The sequence below is a fragment of the Nyctereutes procyonoides genome, unplaced genomic scaffold, assembly GCF_905146905.1.
Source record: "Nyctereutes procyonoides isolate TBG_1078 unplaced genomic scaffold, NYPRO_anot_genome, whole genome shotgun sequence".
Lineage (NCBI taxonomy): Eukaryota > Metazoa > Chordata > Mammalia > Carnivora > Canidae > Nyctereutes > Nyctereutes procyonoides.
The window spans coordinates 74,084,262-74,104,877 of NW_026575140.1; the positions used below are offsets into that span (position 1 = coordinate 74,084,262).

A 20,616-nucleotide genomic window follows, 5' to 3' on the forward strand; every position below is an offset into this window, starting at 1 on the left:
CTCAGGGGCTCTGGGGGACAGACACCCTTTTAAGCCAAGGTATCTGTGGTTCAGTTGACTACCAGCCCCCTCTGTTTGATGCTGCCGCTCCTTCTGGCTTCGCTCCCAGGTAGCAGCAGCAACCCCCGCAGGTGCTACAACTACAGGGTCAGGGTCCTCTGGAAGTATTCTAAAGTGCATCTGGCCACTGAACACTGGCAAAGGTCTCTGGGTCACCAGGGAGGAGACAGGGAAGACCAAGAAACCAGAACAAAAGTAGGAACCAACCACTTCCACTTGCCATTCAGAAAGTTGAAACATTTCTTACGTTTCGTGTGTGCGCATAGGAGAAAAACGCAGAGATGGAGAACAGGTAGCAAAAGAGAAAAAGGCTGGGTGTGTCCGGGCTAGTGGAGCCCCTCTACCAGGGGGTCCTCTTTGGTCCTGAGCTTCCGAAGATCCAGGTGCATGTAAATAAGATCCAGCAGGACTCAGGTGGGACCTGAACATCCTGACTCTTCCCCCCAGACACCCTCAACCTTGAAGGTGCATGAGGGCAGACTCAGAGGCACTGTCAACTATTTCTTTCCCCCGAGTCCAGAGCAGGCAAAGGAAGCGTCTGTCTGGTCAGACGCAGCTCAGACACAGGCAGGCAGGAAGGATGGCTCACCCATCCAGGGAAAAAATAGGCAGCACCCACAATATCAAAGGTTGTCGTCATCCCAGAAGTAATCAAGAGGCCCTCCAAAAGTGGGGAGTGTTCAGACACCCTGTCTTCAGGGTGCTTCCAAGGTGGATAGAGTCCTCCAGGATTCTGAGAGAAGGCAAAGAGGGAAAGAGATAAGGCATTCGTCTACATGAGCAGAGCAGAAGGACTGTGTCCTTGCTGCGGGCCCGGCAATGGTAGTGGGATTCCCATGAGAGGAGCAGGAGGGGTCCCTGGCAGGATCCTGGCAAAGCCTCCACTTGCCCCGCTCTGGAGCCCTGAAAAAAGCCACACTCGAGGGATGTTCAGGGGAGATGATCTGTTTATTGTAGCCAATAGATCCAAGCAATACAACAAACTGCAAAGAAAACACAGCCTGCTCCCCAAAGCAGACACATCACAGCAGCTGGGTCACAGAGGACCATCGAAGTTGTTCTCCCCACCACCCCCTCCAACCACCCTGCAGCACAGAAAACCCAGAAAGTGCGTAAGTAGCTGAGTTTTCTCCTCCAAGTGCACAAAAAGCAGTAAGAACATTCCATAATTTGCCTTTGGTGAATCAACTCAAAACACTGAGAAATGATGGTTTTTCCCTCAACACCCAGTGTAACTTTTGGAGTGGATGTAGTGAGATGTTTTATATTTGTATATATAATATATCTATACCTATATATAGACTATGTACAAATGCATCAGCAAGCTTCAATAAAGGAAGACATTAGCACGAGGCACAGCAAGAGACACAGGCTGTCTATCCTTAAGATGAGTTGCAAGGAAAATTTCTTGATTCATCACTCATTCCAACTGCATCACGCCATTCCTATGGCCTGGGACTGTCTTTTGGGACCTGGCCAGTATTTTCCATCGTCCATCTGCTTTAACCTGACCTTGTAAATACCAGCCCAACTTCCCCAAAGGGACCTCCAGGGAGAAATATGGAACCAGTTGGCTTTTCCTTTTTATAGATTGGGAATAACTGTGATTAGTCCATCGCTAAGGGGCAGACAGCCGTTTTCAAAGCCAGTTTCAAGGCACCTCAAGGCATTTCAGTCCTGAAAAATTGTACTCTGCTCTTATAAGCTCAATCGCATGGGTTGGCCAGCCCATCTCCTTACAGTGGCCCTTAAATTAGGAGGAAGAGACAGACAGGGAGTTCTAAGACAACAGGAGAGGCAGGGGCTGTTGGGAAAACCAGCAGACTGGACCCAGGAGAGCGCAGTGATGGGAACATGCAGCCGCAAGTGGGACAAGTGGGACGTGAACCCACAGTGCAGGGAGAGGAGCGGCTTGCTGGTATAAACTAGAAAGCAGGGTAGAGAAATGGCTGCTGTGGAAACATGTCACGGGTTTCCCACCTCTATGCACAGAAGCCCCATCTTGTTCCCAACCTCATGGCCCTGGGGGAGGCAGCTCTAGGAGACCTCCTCCCGAAGAGATTCAAAGAGGCTGCAGGAGAAAGTGCACAAGAGAGTGGGGCAGCTCGGGAGGCCCCCCACCCTGGGCCAGGACGTTGGAAGGAAGGAGCCCAGAAGTCTGGAGCTTCTTGATGGGGAGTTGGGATTTCTTAGAATAACCCTAGGGAATCGCGCAAAAAGTTCCCTAAATGTGAGGCGTGCCCCGCATCAGCACAGATCCTCACTCATCCTGGGAGAAGAGAATACTTGAGAGGTGGCCGCGAGGAGAAATCTGCGGGCTGCTTCTGCGTATCGCAACCGCCCTTGGTCTCAGCTGCCCATCGCTCCCCTCATGGCTGGTTGGCTCCAAGGATGGCTGTGTCCTCCTGCCCCAGGCATCCTGGTGGCTTAGCCCACCCCCATTGGCAGTGTGTTGATTGGCAGTTAGGTACTGAGCTGGACTCCCCCCACCCGGGAGCTGTCACCCAGGCTGTCCGTCCCCCACTCTGTGCCCACTCTGCCTGGCCTGTCACCCTGTTCCCTGTTGAATCTCCCACCCTCACCACCACTACCCGCCTTCCTGCCTTTCTTCCCTTCCCAGGGCCCAGATTTGGGACTGTCTTCCTTCTCCAACTCCAGCCCTGGAAGCAGTGGCTGCGGAGGTGGAATTAGATGCACCAAAAAAATTAATCTTGGTCCCCACAGTGCTGACCTGGCAGCTTCCAACTGTGTTATGGCTTTGTGTGCATCCCTGGCACCTGGCACAGTGCCTGGCACACAGGAGATGCTCAATAAATGGATGTCGAATTGAAGTGAATTAAACCGAACCTCATGGATGCTACTGTTCTCTCCCCAAATTGGCCATCTGATGGGCAGAGGCAGAGAATGGTCCCTGAGACTGTCCCTGAGACTGTCACAGTCCTGTCTCCACTCACTTTCCCCAGACCGGTTCCTGCCCAGGGCGCTGACTCCCAGAACCTGGGTGGGGTCTGAGCTCCTGGAAAGGCCAGGGAAGGGCTGAAGGTCAGTCAGTGCGGGGCAGGGGCAGGGCCTTGCCAGCAGCTCTGCCCTCCTGCACCATCCCTCCATTCCCACCGGCCTGGGAGAGGAGCAGCCCTCCCTCCCGTCCCCTCCCCTCCCTATGGAGAGGAAAACTATGGCTCTGTTGATTCAAACTGGAGACTGAGGAGCCGGAGGAGGGGATGGCAGGACTCTTGGTCTCTGTCATTTTGAACCCGTTTCCCCATCTGTAGTGGAACTTGCCTGGTTGATCCCTGAGGATCTTCCAAGGTAGTGTTTACGTCAGCAGTTTCTCTCTGGTTCTCTCCCTCTCTTGAGGCTTAAATGATTCCCTCTTAATGTGAGTAAAATGGCAGTGAAAGTTGGCTCTCCATAAATGCTACCTTCCTCCCCACAGAGGGAGTCCCTGGGGCAGGGAGGGTATAACATGCCCATAGCGTCTCAGAAGCTCCAAGGCTCCCCTCACTCTCCCCTCGGGGTGCTCCCTTCCCAGTCTCTACCCAAAAGCCAACTAAAAGCCCTGCTGATGGTACCTGGGAAAGTTCAAACACAAAACACAAGGGCCCAGAGGAAGCCCCGACTCCCCTCACCCACTGCCGCGTGGCTTCCACGCCTCCCCAGCCCCACACTCAGCTGACAGGAAGGTCACCAGGTTGGAGAAGCCAGTCTGCAACCAATTCCATGTTACAGTGGCACCCCCACCCCTTCAGATCTTAGCTGACTTTGAATTTTGTCTCCTGTTCTTTATGGCTATGGTGAAAAATGATACAACCTCCCCACCGCCCAGCTTGGCAACTCTTCAGCACAATGCTCCCCCCTCCAAATCCCAAGAGATTAGCAGCCCACAGAAACTCCCCAAGGCTTCTGTGGTAGCAGCTACTGATGGAGAGGGGGTAAGACCATGGGTCCCCGGGCTTAGGCTCCTCTCCACCTGCCCTCCGGCCCCAGCTTCCCTGCAATGTCCAGGAAACACAGTCGTCCCTCTGACACGCCCGCCACCCAAGTTATAGGAACCCACCAGCACCCCCAGCCTGACAGGGCCGCCAGGCCTGGAGTGGCTCCGGGAGGCAGCGCAGGAGAGCCCCTCCGCCGCCCGGAGGTGCTCCCTGGGGCCCACCAGACCAGTGCACAGACAGGGCGGGCTGGGCGCCCCGTCTCTTCCTGGGACCCTTTCACAGGCCTCCTGCCTCCACTCAGGGGCCGGCAGTCAGAGCCCACTTGTCCCTCCCCTGGGGGCCCACACATCCCACTCGCCACGGTAGGTTTCCCAAATGAAAGAGAGGTGGGTCACTCTTGGTGCAGGGTGGGGGACACGACATGAGGGGTTCGGGAGGCCCCAGGTGGGCACTGGGACCCCGGTTCAGGAGAAGCACACCAAGAGAGGGCAGGCAGGGGCACAGTGTGCGGGGTGGAGGGTGGGAGGGCAACAGGACGGGAGGGGGGCTGCGGGGCCTGTTACTTGGGGCCGTCGTCCGCGTTTCCCTCTCCATCAGTCTTGCCCTCCTCATCTGTCTTCAGGTCATCGGCGCTCAGTTTCTGCTCTTTTTTCCTCCTCACACACTTTACTACCATCAGCACCAGGATGACCACCGCCAGGAAGCCGCCCACGGAGGCGCCCACGATCACAGCCACCGTGGAGTCCCGCTCAGGGGGCTCTGGAGAAGGAAAAGAAACAGACCCACTGAGGACCGGGGCCCCGAAAGGGAGCCTCCCCCAAGCACCCCCTCCCTGCAGTGTGTGCCCCACCCCCACCCCCCTGTGGTCCTCACCGGATGCTCTTGGTGGAAAGGTCCTAACTGTACTATTCACTCACCTTGTGACCTTGGGTGATGACCTCTCTATAGCAAGTGCCCAACGAATGAGAGCTGCTACTACGATTGACCCGTGACTGGGGTCATTATAAGGATAAAACCTGGTCTTAATCCTTAACTTAATCCTTACTTAATCCCTGGTAAATAGGGTGCCCAGCACACGCTGGAGATTCAGTTCTCTCCACCCCAGCCCTGCTCTACCCCAAGAGCACAGCCCCTCCCAAGGAGCCAGGGGGCTCCTCCTGCTGGAGGGTGGTGGGTGGGACAGGGGCCCCCAGGGCAGCGGGCTCCTCACCCTGCCTGCCCCGCCCACCCCTCACCTTCCATGAGGACCTGCAGTTGGATCCTGCCGTGGCCGCGGTGGCGGTCGGGCGGGTTCATGATGTAGCAGTTGTAGGTGCCCACATCTTCGAGCTGCACGTTTCTCAGCGTCACAGACACATCATACTTGCTGGGGTTCCCCGAGAACTCCACGCGGTCTCGGAACCGCTCCAGCTTCAGGTTGATGATCTTCATGCGGAACTGGAGGAACTGGGGATGGAAGCTGGCTGAGCAAGGAGGCGCCGGGAGAGGGGGTGCCCCTCCCCACCCCACTGGAAAAGAGGCAGTTACCTCCAGGGCCCTACCCTCCCAGGGCCACCCAGGCGTGACAGTACACCTTCTGCCAAAGTCCCCTGGAGCATACTAGCCCACCAGGATCTCCAGGGTGCTGGTCGAGTGTGTGGGCAGGTGGTGAGAAATGGGGGCTTCATGCCCAGGGGCTCCCACCCCCTCCCTCACCTCCACCTCCATCCCGGACTCACCATCTCCTCCGAGCAGTTACTACACTCCTGGTAAGTCCAGTTTAGGGAGAACTGTTTGTGGTTCACTGTGTAGCAGGAGTTGAAGGTACAGGGCAGACGGGCATTAGAGCCATTGAGGACGTTGAGGGTGGTAGGTACTGTGACCTCCATGCTCCGCCCTGGTGGCACTGTGGATAAAGCCACAAACTGGTGAGAATTCTGGTTGCGGGGGGGGGGGTGGTTAGGGAGGGGGGCAAGCCTTCTGCACCTGCTGTCAGTGGGGCAGAGCTATGGCAGTGGATTGGGTCCCTTACATCTGAAATTAGTCAGAGAGTGGAGTGCAGTGGGCAAAGCTCCTAAGGGGTACCTGATGTGGGCCTTGGGGTAGAGCAAGGCTGGGGTGGAGAGAACTGAATCGCCTACCAAACCAGAGGCAGACAAATGGCCCCAAGACTTACCTAGGACCATGGTTGTGCAGCCGCTCCTCTGGCTGGCCTGCCCCAGCTTTACCACTGCCACCTGCTAACTGAAGACCTCGGACTCTACTGTACTGGCCTCAGGTTCCCCTTCTTCCCCACCACTTCCAACCATCTCTGGTGATCAAAGCTCCTCCAGCTAAAGCTACAGTGTCTCCCATGTGGCAGAAAGCCTTCAGACAGATGGAGATTCAGAAGGCCTTGCTCTCTATACACCAAGACCAGAGTGAAGCGGCATACCCAGCCCAGCCCAGCCCCCTCATCTCCCCCCAGCTTCTAGCAAGCAGGAAAGAAGGCAGACGAGCAGTAGGAGGGAAGATGCATCCCAGAATAAGCACGATTCCAAGGGACTGACGGATGGTTCTATGAGGACAGGAGTCCCCTCTGCAGATGTCAGGCCTGGAAGCACCACAGCAAGGAGCTGATCCAGGCTGAAGGGGTGGCAGGGTGGGAATGGCAGTTTTCTGTCAAATCCTGTAAGGAGCACCAGCCCTGGGCCAGAAGAGCTGGGTGCTGGGGCTGCCCGGCCCTCTCTGACATTCAAAGCAGAGCAAAGTCTAGGGTGAGGTAAGTGAGCCCAAGCCTTTCCAGTTGAAGCTGCAGTGATCGCCATGGAGAAGAAGGCCTTGAACACAGAATCGAAGGGAGGACCCATCCTCAGTGTCAGGCAAATACCTCCTTAAACTGTACACCATAGGCACCTCACTGGCCTCACCCAAGTCCTGACCTTAACACTAAGATTTTCTGCCAAAATCATCAAAACATCATCCCAAAAGGTTCATTTTCTTTACAGGGGATAAACAGTAATGGTCAGTATGAGCCATGCATTTGCTCATTTACCCCCTATTAATAAGCCACTCCCTATGCCCCACACATTTAGCCTAGGCCTTGGGGGTTATGGCTGTGAACAAGCCAGGCCCGAGTGGCCACAACACAAAGCTTGTGTTCTAGGGAAGGGAATCGACGTTAACAAGAAAAAAAATAATAATGTGACTTTACGTCGTGATGCATGGTGGCCATCGTAAGGGGTGCTGTTTCCTGTTGGTAGTCAGGGAGGACTGCTCGAAGGGGCTGACAGGTAGGCAGTCCCTGGCAAAGTGAGGGAGTGAGCCATTTAAAATTCTGAAGGAATCAAGTTCCAAGCAGCAGAATATTAAGAGCAAAGTCCCAGTGGCTGCAACAAGCTTTGTGTGTCTGAAGCACAAGGAGTGGTGATTCAAAGGGCAAGTGGTGAGACCTGAGGTCCCAGAGTTAGGCAGGGGCGAGGCCCTGGGGGCCTTGGGGGCTAGAACTGGCAGTTAGGATTTTCATCTCCGAGTGAGATAGGAAGCCAGCAGGGGACTCAGTGGGGGTGAGGAGGCAGGGAGTCAGAGGGCTGACTAGGAGGCTGTGGATGCAGAATTAGTGTAGACAAGAAGATCCCATGAGATTCAGGTCCCATTCCGGCTCTGCCTTCAATCGGCTGGGAGAATGTGCGCAAGCTACTTCACCTTCCAAGCCTCAGTCCCCTGCTCTGTAAAACTTGGCTAATGACACCCACCTCCAGGGATTGCCATGATCATTTTAAAAAGATAAAATATGTAAAGCATGAAGCATGGTGGACAGTCGCAGCTCCTGTTACCCTATGTTCTCCTCAAGTTCTCTAAACAGGAAGGCCTTCTGGGACAGTCTCCTCCTGGCAGAGGGCAGCCCCTTGGAATCCCCCCAGCTCTGGCACAAGGCCCAGCACCCCCCCCCAACCCCTGCAGTGACAGTCCAGCAGCATCCCCTACAGGGCTCTGGTTTCCCAAACAACTGTGTAGGGCACTGCTGATGGGCCCCAAGCCAGAAGGACGCAGCATCACAGCAGCCTGCCTGCAAGTAGGACTGTCAATCTGCTCAGCCCATCCTTCAGGATGAGTGGCCAGGGCTAGCGAACAGGACTTAAGGACAGGAGATGCTCCAAAATGCTGGCCCTAGAGGTCCCAGAAGAGCCTCAGGTGGAGGGATTAGGCATGCACATCCACCTGCAGGGCCCTGGGTTCGGGTTCGTGTGTGGGCTGAGTACTCACTAGGGGAGCATGAACTGGGGAGGCTGAGTGGGCCTGCCAAGAAGAACAAAGCCCAGTTCCCACAGCCCCGCTTTCACCACCATTATGAAAGCACGTAGCTCGGCGCCAGGCAAGGAGGAGGTGTGCAGCAAATGCCACTGCCGCCCCTGCTCTGCAGAGGCAGAGAATCTGCAGGGAAGGAACCCGGCAAGGCCTTGTCCTGAGTTCACCTCTTACCCGGGGAAGGCCCTGCTTCTCTAACCCCTTCCAAGCTCGAGCTCCGCGACCTTCCCAGGGCCCCCTACCAAAAGGGGTCTCCAAGTGACCCCAGAAAGCAGGGGCTGTGAATCGGGCTGACCTATCTGCAACCCCTTTCCCAGCCTGGCCCACACTGCTCAGGCTAGAACTTGAACCCCCAGGGCAGCCCCCTCCACTGTGAAGGAGCCAGCATCCTCCCGCGTGGAAGGGCAGAGCTATGGGGAGGTCCTTCCTGGCTGGCGGGGGAGGGGGAGCACAGGTGCAATTCAGAGTCCCTTTCCCGCAACCCTGCAGCATGGCCCTTGCTGGAGGCTCCAGAAGGAACCGTGCACCCTCTAGTGGTCAGAGATGTCCAGCCAGTCCCAACTGCAGATCGGGGCGCAGGATCACCAGATCAGAGGCAGCCAGGCAGGGGCACCTCCAGAATTGTGAATCTAGACCCTCCGCCTCACCAGCGAGGCAGGTGAGGCCCAAGGGAGACACACAGAGGACAGGGATGAGCCCAGGCCAGAGCCCAGGCCAGACCGTACTTCCTGGTTCCTACTCCAACGCTCCCACGTCAACCTGAGTCCCCACCGGGGCTTTAGGTCTCTCACCAATCCAGACCCCCATTAAAGAAACCACCATGCAGCAGGGTCAGAGCTGTGAGCAAAATCCCAATAAACTCTGCGGCTTCAGGAAAGTAGCCGAGTCTCTAGCAAGGGTCCCAGAAAAGACTTCACGATAACAACTAAGTGCTTGCTGTGTGCCAGAGGCTGTCTTACCCATTCCAAGAATATGACCTCATTTGATACTTACAACAGCCCTATTACCATCCCACTTTCCAGACAATGCAATTGGGCACAAAGAAGTTACACGAACAGCCCAAGGTCACAGCTAGTAAGTGAGAAAGCTTGATTTTAGCCCAGGCTGCTGGGCTCCAGACAGGGGTGAAGGGCTGAGACTGGGTGACATTCCAAGACTTGCGAGGGACCCCCAGGCCTCCCACTGTCTCCATAGCAGAGCAGCTCCCAGCTCAGGCCAGGCTGGCCAGAGGGGAATGGTCCTGTTTAAAGGAACCTCCATACAAGGAAGCCCAGTCCTCCTGCTTGCCCCATTTGGGACCAGGTCGGTCTCCTGATTTCCAACTCATAGAAAGAAAATGAGAATTATTTAGGAGCACAGTGAGGATGTGGCTTCTGGTCTTAGTTCCAAGGCATCACTGGCACCCAGGCCCCCACTCTTTCTCTGGGGGCACATCTGGGCATCCCAGGCCCCATGTTATCCACTATTCTAACTGGCCCATCTTTCAGAGATCACAAAAATTTGCTCACTTCCGGTGAAGTGCTACCTCCTGGAAGGTAAAAGTGAATTTTCTTCACTCCTCTTTCCAACCCTACAGCAACCAATGAGGTAGGTTTATTTTCTTCTTGTTTAAAAGAGAGAGTGTCAAAAAAAATAAAAATAAAAAATAAAATAAAAGAGAGAGCGTCCAAGCAGAGAAATGGTCCCCCCAAGCTTCTGGAGCATGTTGTCTCCTGGAGCAGCCCCAGCATCCCAGGGGAGTGTGACACCCAGACCTCGCCTACTGCTTTCAGACCCTCCCCCACACCAGGATGGAAGCCCAGTCTACCCCCACGCAGCATGTCCTCATCACCCTTCCACTGCCTCCCTGTTGCTTTCAGGATCGAGTCCAGGCTCCTGGGCACGGCTTCCAACCCTCTGCCATCTGGGACCAATCTAGGTCCTGGCCTCCTCTCCTGCCAGCTCCCAACCCTCCATGCTTCCTCCACTCCAGTGATCCCTGACTTCTTACTTTTTCTGTTAACCCCACTTTCTTTCACACCGCCATGCCTCTGCACACATGCTTGCTTCAGGTCGGGAAGCTCGTTCACCCTTCTCCACCTGGAGCCCTCTTACCTGTCCCGCGGTTCCCAGCTAACCAGGCATGCCCAAATGACAGCATCCCCAGCGCCTGGGCCCTCTCCCCAGCCCTGTTCTCTCTTCTACATGACCTACATGACCAGAAGGCAGAACGGCATTGTGGCCAAGCCGCCTGATCTTTGGCAAGATAGTGAACCTTCTGACCTCAGTTTCCTCATCTGTAAAATGGGGGATGATAATAGAACCTGACTTCTAGGGCGCTTGTGAAGATTACATGACTTGCTAATGTAGGAAGCTCACAGGAATGCCTGGTGCATAGTCAGCCCTTGACGGAGGCTAGCCGCTGTCATTGTCATCATCATTATGATTATCATTGTGGCAGCACCTATGATGCTGTGCTCTCATTATCTGTTCATGTGCCTGTGCCCCCCAGGAGGCTCTGGGGAGCTGATTTTTGCTCATCTTGGTATCTCTGGATCCAGAACAGTATTTGATGCGCAGATGGGCACTCAATAAACACCTATAAAAGGAAGGAAAGGCCTTTTCCCTCCATGTCTGGATCCCTGCCCCCAGCAGCAGACATGTGCAGTGGGCTTCAGTGAGGACCAGACTCCACTTTCTAGGCTTCATCTAATATAACCCACATTTGGATAACTAGATTGATGCCCGCAGAGCCAGTGGTCTTAAGAAAAACTCTGGGAAGTCCAGGCATTTGGATTGCTTCTAGGTAAAAACTAGTCTCACATGCTTTTGTTGTGTATAAGGCAGGTTGCCCAGCTGGTCCCCTTCCTCCTTTATCAGCTCTATGGTTATTCTCACAAACCCTGCCCCTAAGGCGGCCCCTTCTTCACAATTTGTCCCTCCATCTTGGGGACTGATACCACTACAACCACCAAAGTTCCATTGTGCCTCTGAGCTCTTAGCCTTGGAGTGCCAAGGCAAGCCTCATCATAGCATCGATCAAGCTCCCCGTTCCTGCATCCTCTACCACCCAGGTTTGCAGAGGCCCTAGCTTCCTCCCACCACTGCCTCACAACCCCCACTCCTTGACCTCTTCACTCCAGACCCCATCCTCCCCCTAAGATACACCCTGGTCACGGTCATGGAGCCCCCTTCCCTCCTTCACTTAGATCAGGCTCTCACAAGACTCTCTCCCTCTCCCACAGAAAGCTCTCCCTAACTCCCAGAGGAGTCACCTGTCCTCCATCCCTGGCTCCTTACACACAGGTCATCCACCCAACTCCCCATCTTTTTGCCTGCACTTGAAATTCTTTGATCACTATTGATATAGCAGTGCCATTTCTTGAACATTGGGGGCAGTAGAGTCCAACAGGTAAGTACCGGAAGTCAGACAAATGAGTTCAAAACTCAGTTCGCCTTAAACTAGTCATGTGACTTTAAGTCACTTAATTTAAATAAGTTAGTTACTTCATTTCTCTGTGCTTGTTTCCTCATCTGTTACAGAAGGATATAGCAGTATCTATCTCATTCGATTACTGATTACCATGAGGACTAAAATTCTACAGCATCTGAATGCATGACAAGCATTCACAAAGTTCAGCTCTTATTGAGCACCTGCTGTATGCCAGCTTCCCCCCAAAAAAACCCAGGCATTCTCCAGTTTACCCACAAAGGAACCAAATCTCAGAAGGGTCAAGTAACTTGCCTATGGTCATGGGGTAAATGGCAAAGATGGCTTTAAACCCAGAGCTGATTCCAAAGCTCACCCTCTTGATACTGCCCCGCACTGGCTTCCGTCACATTCCTGCTCTGTTGTTAACATGTCCAGTAACTCAGCAAAGCTAATGGGCCTTATGATGCTGCCAGGGGCTCTATGTTGTCTCTGTCTAGGACTCCTGCCTAATATCCAACACAGCACATCAGAGAAAGAGGAGACAGAGAGAGGAAGTGGGATTCGATGATGGGGAGTATCCCACTGACAGTCCTTGGACTTGACCAATGAGTACACCACTGATGAGTAAGTGTAGGAGCAAGAATGAAACTACCCATAAAGCAGGCTTGCAAATAACTCTCTAGCCCACCTACTCACCAGGAAGTCATGAGTGGTCAAATATGAAATTAACATGTGGATCACTTGACAAGGCAGTCAGCGAGGCTGGGCTGCTCTTAAAGGGCCACAGCTACACCCAGCCTGGAGTTCCTTTTTTTTTTTTTTTCCTTTTTCTTTTTCTTTTTTTTTCCTGGTCCCTTCACCTGGCCCCTTCCTCCACTCCATCGGGCCCAAGTCAGAGGCCTCCATCAGCACTTGCTTCAGCAAATCTCTTCCCAGTGCCAAGCTCATACCTCAAGCCTGCTTCCCACCTGCTCCCTGACACATTTCAAAAAATCAATGGTATAGATTTCCAGGAAGCAAGACCCAGACTCAACTTCCCACTTCCCACTCCCCCAAACATTCTTTCTTCATATCCTGAATCCACCAGATCCCAAAGATCAAGGTCTGCAAGAGAAGCCCCTTAAGGGAGCAAGAAGACCCAGGACCCCATATTTGTAGCAGCTTAAAAAAAATCCACGAAGAGATTTTGCAGATCGACCCACCCTCTGCCCCCACCCCCACACAAGTCCATTTCAGGGAAATCCAAAGAAAAATCACCTCCCGTGATAACCCTCACCCCCCCACACACAGGCACACTCAAGATCCCACGACCCAACATTTCCACGACCAAGTAGTCTCAGCGTTATGCAGTCCCCAGTAATGTCTTCCCCAGTCCCCGTTCATTAGCTCCCTTCCCAAGGACATGAAGGGAAGTTCAACCAATATCGTCTTTCCTGCCCCCGGCCCCCATCCTCTTCCAGCTGTGGCTACACCTCTGGACCATCAGGAGCATGCAGATGTGCAGTCTAACTTACCCAAAGAGAAAAAGAGACTGAGCCCCGTGAGACTGAAGGCAGGGCGAGGTAGCCAGGCATCTCTGTGCATTTTCAGAGACTGAGATGTTAGTCGGGTGGGATGGGGGAGAGGGTGATTTGAGGGGCCGAGGGCTACAAGGGAGGAATGGTTAGATGCTAAAAAAAAATGCACAGATGTACTTCAAAGACACATACAACATTAAGGAAGCTTTATTTCCATCTCTCTAATATGGCCGGCTTGTATGTTGCTGCTAAAAAGAGAGAGGGAGTGTGTAAGGGAGAGAGAAAAGGGGGGATGGAGTAAATTTTGTGGTTGGTGGATTTTGAAAAGCAGGTGGGAGGGCAGGAAAAAAGTCTTTTTGAAAAGAACAAAGTTCCCCAGCAATTCTCTCCCAATTAATCAAGAACTAAAGCAAATTCTGCCTTTCTCCTCCTCCTCCTCCTCCTCCTCCTCCTCCTCCTCCTCCTCCTCCAACTTCTTCTTCTTCTTCTTCTTCTTCTTCTTCTTCTTCTTCTTCTTCTTCTTCTTCTTCTGTGCTGCTGCTGCTCTTAGATGATTGTTGGGATTTGAAAGTTGTAAAGGAGCTCATTCATTTCAAAACTGCTGTGAAGGGGGGGGATCTATTTTGTCATTTAAAAACACCCAAAAAAGGAGATGCTTGTTTTGTGTTATTTGGAAAGGATTCAGGGAAGTGAGTTAGGGAGACTTTCTGGAAGTAAAGACTTCCTCGTTTTTCTACCATTTCCACTGAAACCAGAACATGTCCAAGTAGACCAGTGTAAAAACACCTAAGAGATCTTGCAATCGAATGTAATAGGAACCTTTGGGGGGACTCCTGATACCCAATCAAATCAATAGTAAAAAGACATTTTTAAGACAATTGGGGAAAAAAATAAATGTGGGCTGAGTATTAAATTATATTAATGAATAATTCTTAATTTTGTTGAGTGTTATAAAAATATTGCGATTCTGTTCTTGAACGTTCTTATCTGTATTTTTTTTATTTAATGTCAATTTAGTTAACATATACCGTATTATTAGTTTCAGAGATAGAATTTAGTGATTCATCAGTCTTCTATAACACCCAGTGCTCATTACATCACGTGTCCTCCTTAATGCCCATCACCCGGTTACCCCGTCCCACCACCTGCCTCCCTTCCAGCAACCCTTAGGTTTGTTTCCCAGAGTCAAGAGTGTCTCATGGTTTATCTCCCTCTCTGATTTCATCTTATTTATTTTTCTTTCCCTCTCCCTATGTTCATCTATTTTGTTTCTTAAATGTACATATTGGTGAAATCATATGGTATTTGTCTTTCTCTGACTTATTTCACTTAGCATAACACCCTCTAGTTCCATCCACACTGTTGCAAATAGCAAGATTTCATTCTCATGGCTAATATCCCATTGTATTCCATACCACATCTTTATCCATTCACCTGTCAATGGACATCTGGGCTCTTTCCATAGTTTGGCTAATCTTCTATAAACACTGGGGTGCATGTGCCCCTTCAAATCACTATGTTTGTATCCTTTGGATAAATAGCTAGTACTGCAATTGCTGGGTCTTAGGGTAGTTCTATTTTAAACTTTTTGAGGAACTGCCATACTGTCTTCCAAAGTAGCTGTACCAGTCTGCATTCCCACCAACAGTTCAAGAGGATTCCCTGTTCTCTGCATCCTTACTAACACCTGTTGTTTCCCGAGTTGTTCATTTTAGCCATTTTGACCGGTGTGAGATGGTATCTCATTTTGATTTGAACATCTTTATCTGTTATATACCCTGGAGGGTTTATAGATAAGATGACAGGGTGAATTGAATTTGCTTTAAGATATTCCAGGAAAAAGGGATCCCTGGGTGGCGCAGCGGTTTGGCGCCTGCCTTTGGCCCAGGGCCCGATCCTGGAGACCCGGGATCGAATCCCACATCAGGCTCCTGGTGCATGGAGCCTGCTTCTCCCTCTGCCTGTGTCTCTGCCTCTCTCTCTCTCTGTGTGTGACTATCATAAATAAATAAAAACTTTAAAAAATTAAAAAAAAGATATTCCAGGAAAAAAAAAGAACTGGGGGAGGTAGGTGACACAAGCACAGATGTGACTGTTCAATGAAGTTGGTGGCAGGTGCAAAGGACTCATTATACAATTCTCTTCTGGGTTGTATATGCTTGAAAACTTTCCTTTTTAAAAAGGAAGAAAAATATAGGCAAATAGCACAAGTAGGAGGACTTGTGGTAGAGTAGCAAAGTGGCCCTGGGCACAGAAGGTGGCCCCCACGCTTCTGGGGAGACATTGAAGTAGAACGCAGGTTCCTGTGCAATAATTCTTCACACTTGCAATGGGCTATTGAGGCACCAAAAAGGGAGCAATGAATATTTTTGAGCTATAACTCCACCTGTGATACCCCAACTGGACTGTCACCCTGAGATAGGCAATTTATTATTATCTCTCTCTCTCTTTTTTAACTTGCAAATGGAGAAACTGAGGATAACCGAACTTACCCTACCCAAAATGACTTATGGTAGTCAAGGGCAGAGTCAGAGCAGTATTCAAACTGAGGTCTGTGTGAAACAAGGGGCACTTCCAAGTATTCCACATTGCCTATCTCCCAGGGGAGAAGACCCCAGACCTTGCACCAGGATGTTTAGAGGCACAGGGAAAAGAAGACTGGAATGGACAAAGCAAGGGACCTTTGCATAGGATATAAAAAGGTGCAGGGATCCCTGGGTGGCGCAGCGGTTTGGTGCCTGCCTTTGGCCCAGGGCGCGATCCTGGAGACCCTGGATCGAATCCCACATCGGGCTCCCGGTGCATGGAGCCTGCTTCTCCCTCTGCCTATTTCTCTGCCTCTCTCTCTTTCTCTCTCTGTGACTATCATAAATAAATTTAAAAAAATTTAAAAAAAAAAGGTGCTAAATCGCAGGGTGTAGAGGAACAGAACCGGGAGCCCAGTGCAGAGTCTGGCTCAGAGCACTCGAGAAACAGGTGATATACATCACTGCACAAGAGCATGCCTGAATGAAGGAACCAAAGAATGAATGAATGAATGAATGAGTGAACGAGGGAATGAATGAATTTGATGAGGAAATAGGGGTACACAGCATCGTGAAGGCAGGTTTTCCTAGCCACCAAGGCGGCCGAAGCTGTGCTAGGCTGGGAGGAGTGATGTGGGCCAGGTTTTGTGGCAGTTGCTGAAGGCAGAAGGGTGGGTGGAGAGGTGCCTGTCCCTGCCGGATCTTCAGCCTCTGTCACTTGACTAGCATCTGGCTGTGGCTGGTTCAGCAGGTTTCTCCAGCAGGCAGGTTCCTCCACCCGATGCACAGCCCACAGGAAGGGAGCAAAGGAGCAAAGGCGCGGAGGGGGCAGCCTAGGGAAGGTGTCCTCCAGTGGCCACGGCCTATCTCCCTCCCCACTGCCCTCGGGCCGCAGTCCTCCTCCACCGCGCAGCGGCCAGGCTGCAGGTGTGCCCAGGGGAGAGGCTGGCACCAGCCCGGCCACAGCCCTGCCTGTCCGGGTCTGCGGCTCAGTCACCCATGCTGCCGCAGGCACATGTCAGCCAGAGAGTTTTGGTTTGACGTAGCCGGCCTCCTCCTTTTCCTTAATGCAGCTGAGGGTGACTGTGGGGCTCAGAGAAGCTGCTTCCTCAGCTCATTTGGTCTCACGCAGGGTCCAGAAACTTCTGGGGACATCTGAGATAAGAAATTCTTATCTGCTTCTCTGCTTCTATCCAAAGTTTGACTAAGAGAAACCAAGTGTCCCATTTATAACAGAATAGCCTTTGTGCAATTCTGTCCCCCAGGACTAAGGGTCAAAAGATCTGGTGGGGGGGTGAGGGGTGTCGAAGTGTGCTGGCAGGGTGAGGCAGAAGGAGGGCTACCCTAGAACCTCCCATGGCTCACTTGGACCTCCAAACGCCCACGTGCTCCAAAAGAGTAAGCTTTCCCTAGGTGCCAGTAAAGCCGAGGAGGCTGAAACTCAGAGGTATTTTGCAGAATGAAGACACCAATATCAAAGATGAGCTATCTGAGGAGTAAAGCCCTATTTTTGGCATTTCTACCCGGTACCATTTACCACTGAATATTTTATGAGACAACATTCAATCACCTACCCTGCTGGGAGAAGAAGTGTTCTCAATAATCCGAAGGAAGGTTGTTTCCTTTTGCCTTTGGAATGCCCAATCCCAATTCTACAGAGTCTCCCTAGTGAATTTGCCTTAAAGCCTTGCTTCTCAAAGTGTGGTCCCTGGAGCAGCATCAGCAGCATCATGTGGGAGCTCCTTGGACACGCAGAGCCACAGGCCCCATGAAACCACGGACCCATGAAACCACAGCCTGCATTTTCAATAAGATCTCCAGGTGCTTCTTGAGCACATCCAAGACTTGACTTCAACTGATAGTAAAAGGTTTGCATCCTGTGAGCAAAGGGTGATGAGAACCCAGGGCTGGGGGCTGAGGAGAAGGGACTGGTAAGCAGGAGCAAGCATAGGATGAAAATCTGGTCCCACACTCTGCAGAGCACCAGCCACCCAGTGAAGAATAACAAAGGCATGGACTCATTTTACTCACCTCTCTTCTCTGCCCCATGCCCTTCTCCAGCCATTGCACACCGGGTGGTTCCCCTCACCCAGCACAGCGCTTCACAACTGGGTGTCCTTCCTTTGCAGTCTCTTAGTCTGGGAATGCCCTTCCTGTCTTGTCTGGTCAGCAACCTCCTAGCCTTTCTTCAAAAATCTGCCACCAACTCATCTACTCCTTGTCTCCTATATACCTCTTCTTCCCATGGGTACGTTCAACTCGTTTGTTGATCAACTCCCTCATTCAACAAACTCAAATATCTACTTAATATCCCCCATGTCCAGACACTGGGCTAGAAGCTAGAGACTCTGACATGAATGAGATACAGCTCACCCTCTGAGAGCTCACGTTCTAGATAAGGAGACAAAGGTATAAATGACCCTTGACAAGGGTACAGAAACAAAGGTATACTGGGTATTACTTGGGTGTCAGAAAGTATTGTCATCTTTTGTTTAATGTATCTTATCTCCCCAACTAAACTATAGCTCTTGAAGAACAGGGGTTAGGTCTTATTTCAGATTTGAGCAGAGCTTCTCCTTGTCCCTGAGCACATGAGAATGAATGAATGCCTACTTTACATCTGGGGAAAGGACAGAAACTCCATCAGCCTGAGTTTGTGCGGCCAACGTGTGGTAGACCCCCAACTGGGAGACGGATCCGGCAGCTCCCTGTACATGCTGGCCTATGCCACTTCTAGGAATCCCATTCAACAAGGGACTGACCTACATGGGGTCAGATGCTACAAAGCACACAGAAAAGACCTAAAAATAGGATCTCTAAGAGCTTAAGATCTCTTGGAGAAAATAAAGCCCCATACCCATGAGACCATTAGAGAACATTAGGAGATAAAATCTGGTAAGTGCAGAGACAGCTAGGAAGATGTGAGAAACAGTCCACCCAGGCAGGACTGAAGCAGGGCCTTGAAAGAATATTGATTTGGGCAGGAAAGAAGGGATAGAGAATTCCAGGCAGGGAAATACCAAGAGCAAAGGCTCAGAAGCAAAAAAGACACAGGTATATGGAGCATAAGGTTCCATGAAAGAAAGAGAGTGAGAGAGAGAGAGAGAGAGAGAGAGAGAGAGAGAGAGAGAAATGGATGGGTAGACAACATGCCACTCAATCTCAGAAGGCCATGAACATAGGATGTGGGGTCCAGACAGATGCTTTGAAAGTTCTGGGACAGGCCACCCACTGTTGTTCTCATCAACCATAAAATAAGGTTTTAGCTTTCTGAGAAAACTCTGAGTTCCCTTATTTTTTTTCTAAAAAAGATGTTTTGAGAGCTGAGTTTTACAGAAGTGGTTATGGATTGCCTGATTTCCCTTGAGGAAGGCCAGACCACATTTGCAAACCAGCAGGCCTGGGCAGAGGTCAGTAGTCCTTAGGAACTTTGTTTTTTTTCTTAATAAGGGGATAACTGGTCTGTGTTGGGGCAAAATTTGTAATCTAAGGTTCTCTGGCCCTGAGTAACTAAGCTAATTCAGTGGTAGCGTGACCCTTTCCAAACCACCTCCCCTCGCCCACACACGTGCGCACAGCTAGTGATTCGTAAAATAAACTGCCAGTGTAGACATAGAAGCATACTAAGTAGCCAAAAGGAGACAAAGTGGGGTGGGAATCAGGGACAAAGAGTAAAGGGCTGGTGGAAGGCTTTTCCAGGAGGCACATCTACAGGTCCCCACGGGACAGGCTGAAGTGTTTTCAATTCCAGTGCCAAGCTCTGAGTCTGCTAGCTTCTGCATTACTCATGGGTGACCCCACCCTCTCCACCCTTTCAAGGCCCAATTTCTGTTGCCAAAAGCCTGCATACTTCTGGAAACCTTTGAATATGGGAGCATCTGGTGCTCTAGGGACTTAAACTAGTGCAAATTCAAGCAACAAAAGTGCTGGCAAAAGGACCTACCACAAGGAGCTCCAGCCTGCTGTCTCCAGCAGCTCTCCCAGCCCTAGGAGCCATGTAAAACCCTTCCGGAAGCTCAGCTTCCTAGCTCTCTCTTCCTTGGGGTGGGAAGAGGGATTTAGGTGTGTTGGGGTAAAGGGCTTCCTCCCCATAGAAATAAAAATTAATGAGAAATGGAGACTGAGTCCCCGGAAGACAAATCCAGTGGGGGAAGAACATATTGGAAGGGGCTGGAGGGCCCGCACCAAGCACTGGCACCTAAGGGACCCCATTTAGCCCTCACAAAAAAACCCTGTGAGTCTCCATTTTATATTTAGGGGCAGCAGTCTCAGAGAAGTTAAGTAAAGTTTGCAATATTGAAGAGAGAGCAAAAGGGAGAGCCAGGGTTTGAACCAGGTTTGTTTGAGCATAAGGCACATCCCCTATGCCATATGTCTTCATACTCCTGGATTTAACAAACACCCCCTAGGAGAAGGGCATGACAAGCAAGCAGGTCTCATGGCCCCGCAGGGCTGTTGGGGTGTGAGGCAAAATTAGTATTTGACATCTGTGCATTTTCCGTCTCCACCTCGACTTGAGGCCCGTGTATAAAAGACAGGTTTGTGCGGAGATAGGGTAGGGAGAGAGAAGTAGGCTTCTCTTCCTCCTCAGTTACAACTGCTCCACCCAGAATGGAAGCGACCCTTGTAATGAATCAAGTTCAAATCTGGACTTACCCACCTCCAGAGGGGTGTGCCCACGCTGCCCCCCATCCAAGTGCCCTCTGCAGGAGCTTGTGGGCAACTGCACAGCCCACCCTCCAACACTTACCCCCATTCATTCTCCTTGACCCAGAACAGCAGAGTTAAAATCACCATCCATCCACCTAACTCGTATCCTCAAGGTCCTCATCCTCTGCAAATAATACTTGAGGAAGTAGAAAAAGACCCCCTAAGCCAGGAGAGAGTGTTAGAGCCCAGAA

At 51.5% G+C, this 20,616-nt stretch overlaps 1 protein-coding gene across 2 annotated transcripts; it reads right to left on the minus strand.

Moving 5' to 3' along the window:
- Window positions 1–989: 989 nt before the first annotated feature.
- On the minus strand, window positions 990–20,616 carry SCN2B (sodium voltage-gated channel beta subunit 2). Of its 2 annotated transcripts, none has more exons than XM_055305390.1 (4): window positions 20,466–20,616; window positions 5,714–5,880; window positions 5,231–5,441; window positions 990–4,754 (listed from the first exon to the last, which is right to left on the minus strand). In XM_055305390.1, the coding sequence occupies exons 1-4, from the start codon at window positions 20,473–20,475 to the stop codon at window positions 4,555–4,557; spliced, it is 588 nt and encodes a 195-aa protein (XP_055161365.1). In that variant the 5' UTR covers window positions 20,476–20,616; the 3' UTR covers window positions 990–4,554. The 2 variants fall into 2 exon arrangements, with proteins under 2 accessions (XP_055161365.1, XP_055161364.1); XM_055305389.1 differs by lacking the exon at window positions 20,466–20,616 and adding an exon at window positions 13,188–13,415.

Coding starts and splice junctions, on each gene's coding strand:
- SCN2B (XM_055305389.1), bottom strand. CDS start 13,257: ATGCACAGAGATGCCTGGCTACCTCGCCCTGCCTTCAGTCTCACGGGG. Junction 5,442..5,713: donor GTAACTGCTCGGAGGAGATG/GTGAGTCCGGGA, acceptor TTCCATCCCCAG/TTCCTCCAGTTCCGCATGAA. Junction 4,755..5,230: donor ACTGCAGGTCCTCATGGAAG/GTGAGGGGTGGG, acceptor TTCCTTCTCCAG/AGCCCCCTGAGCGGGACTCC.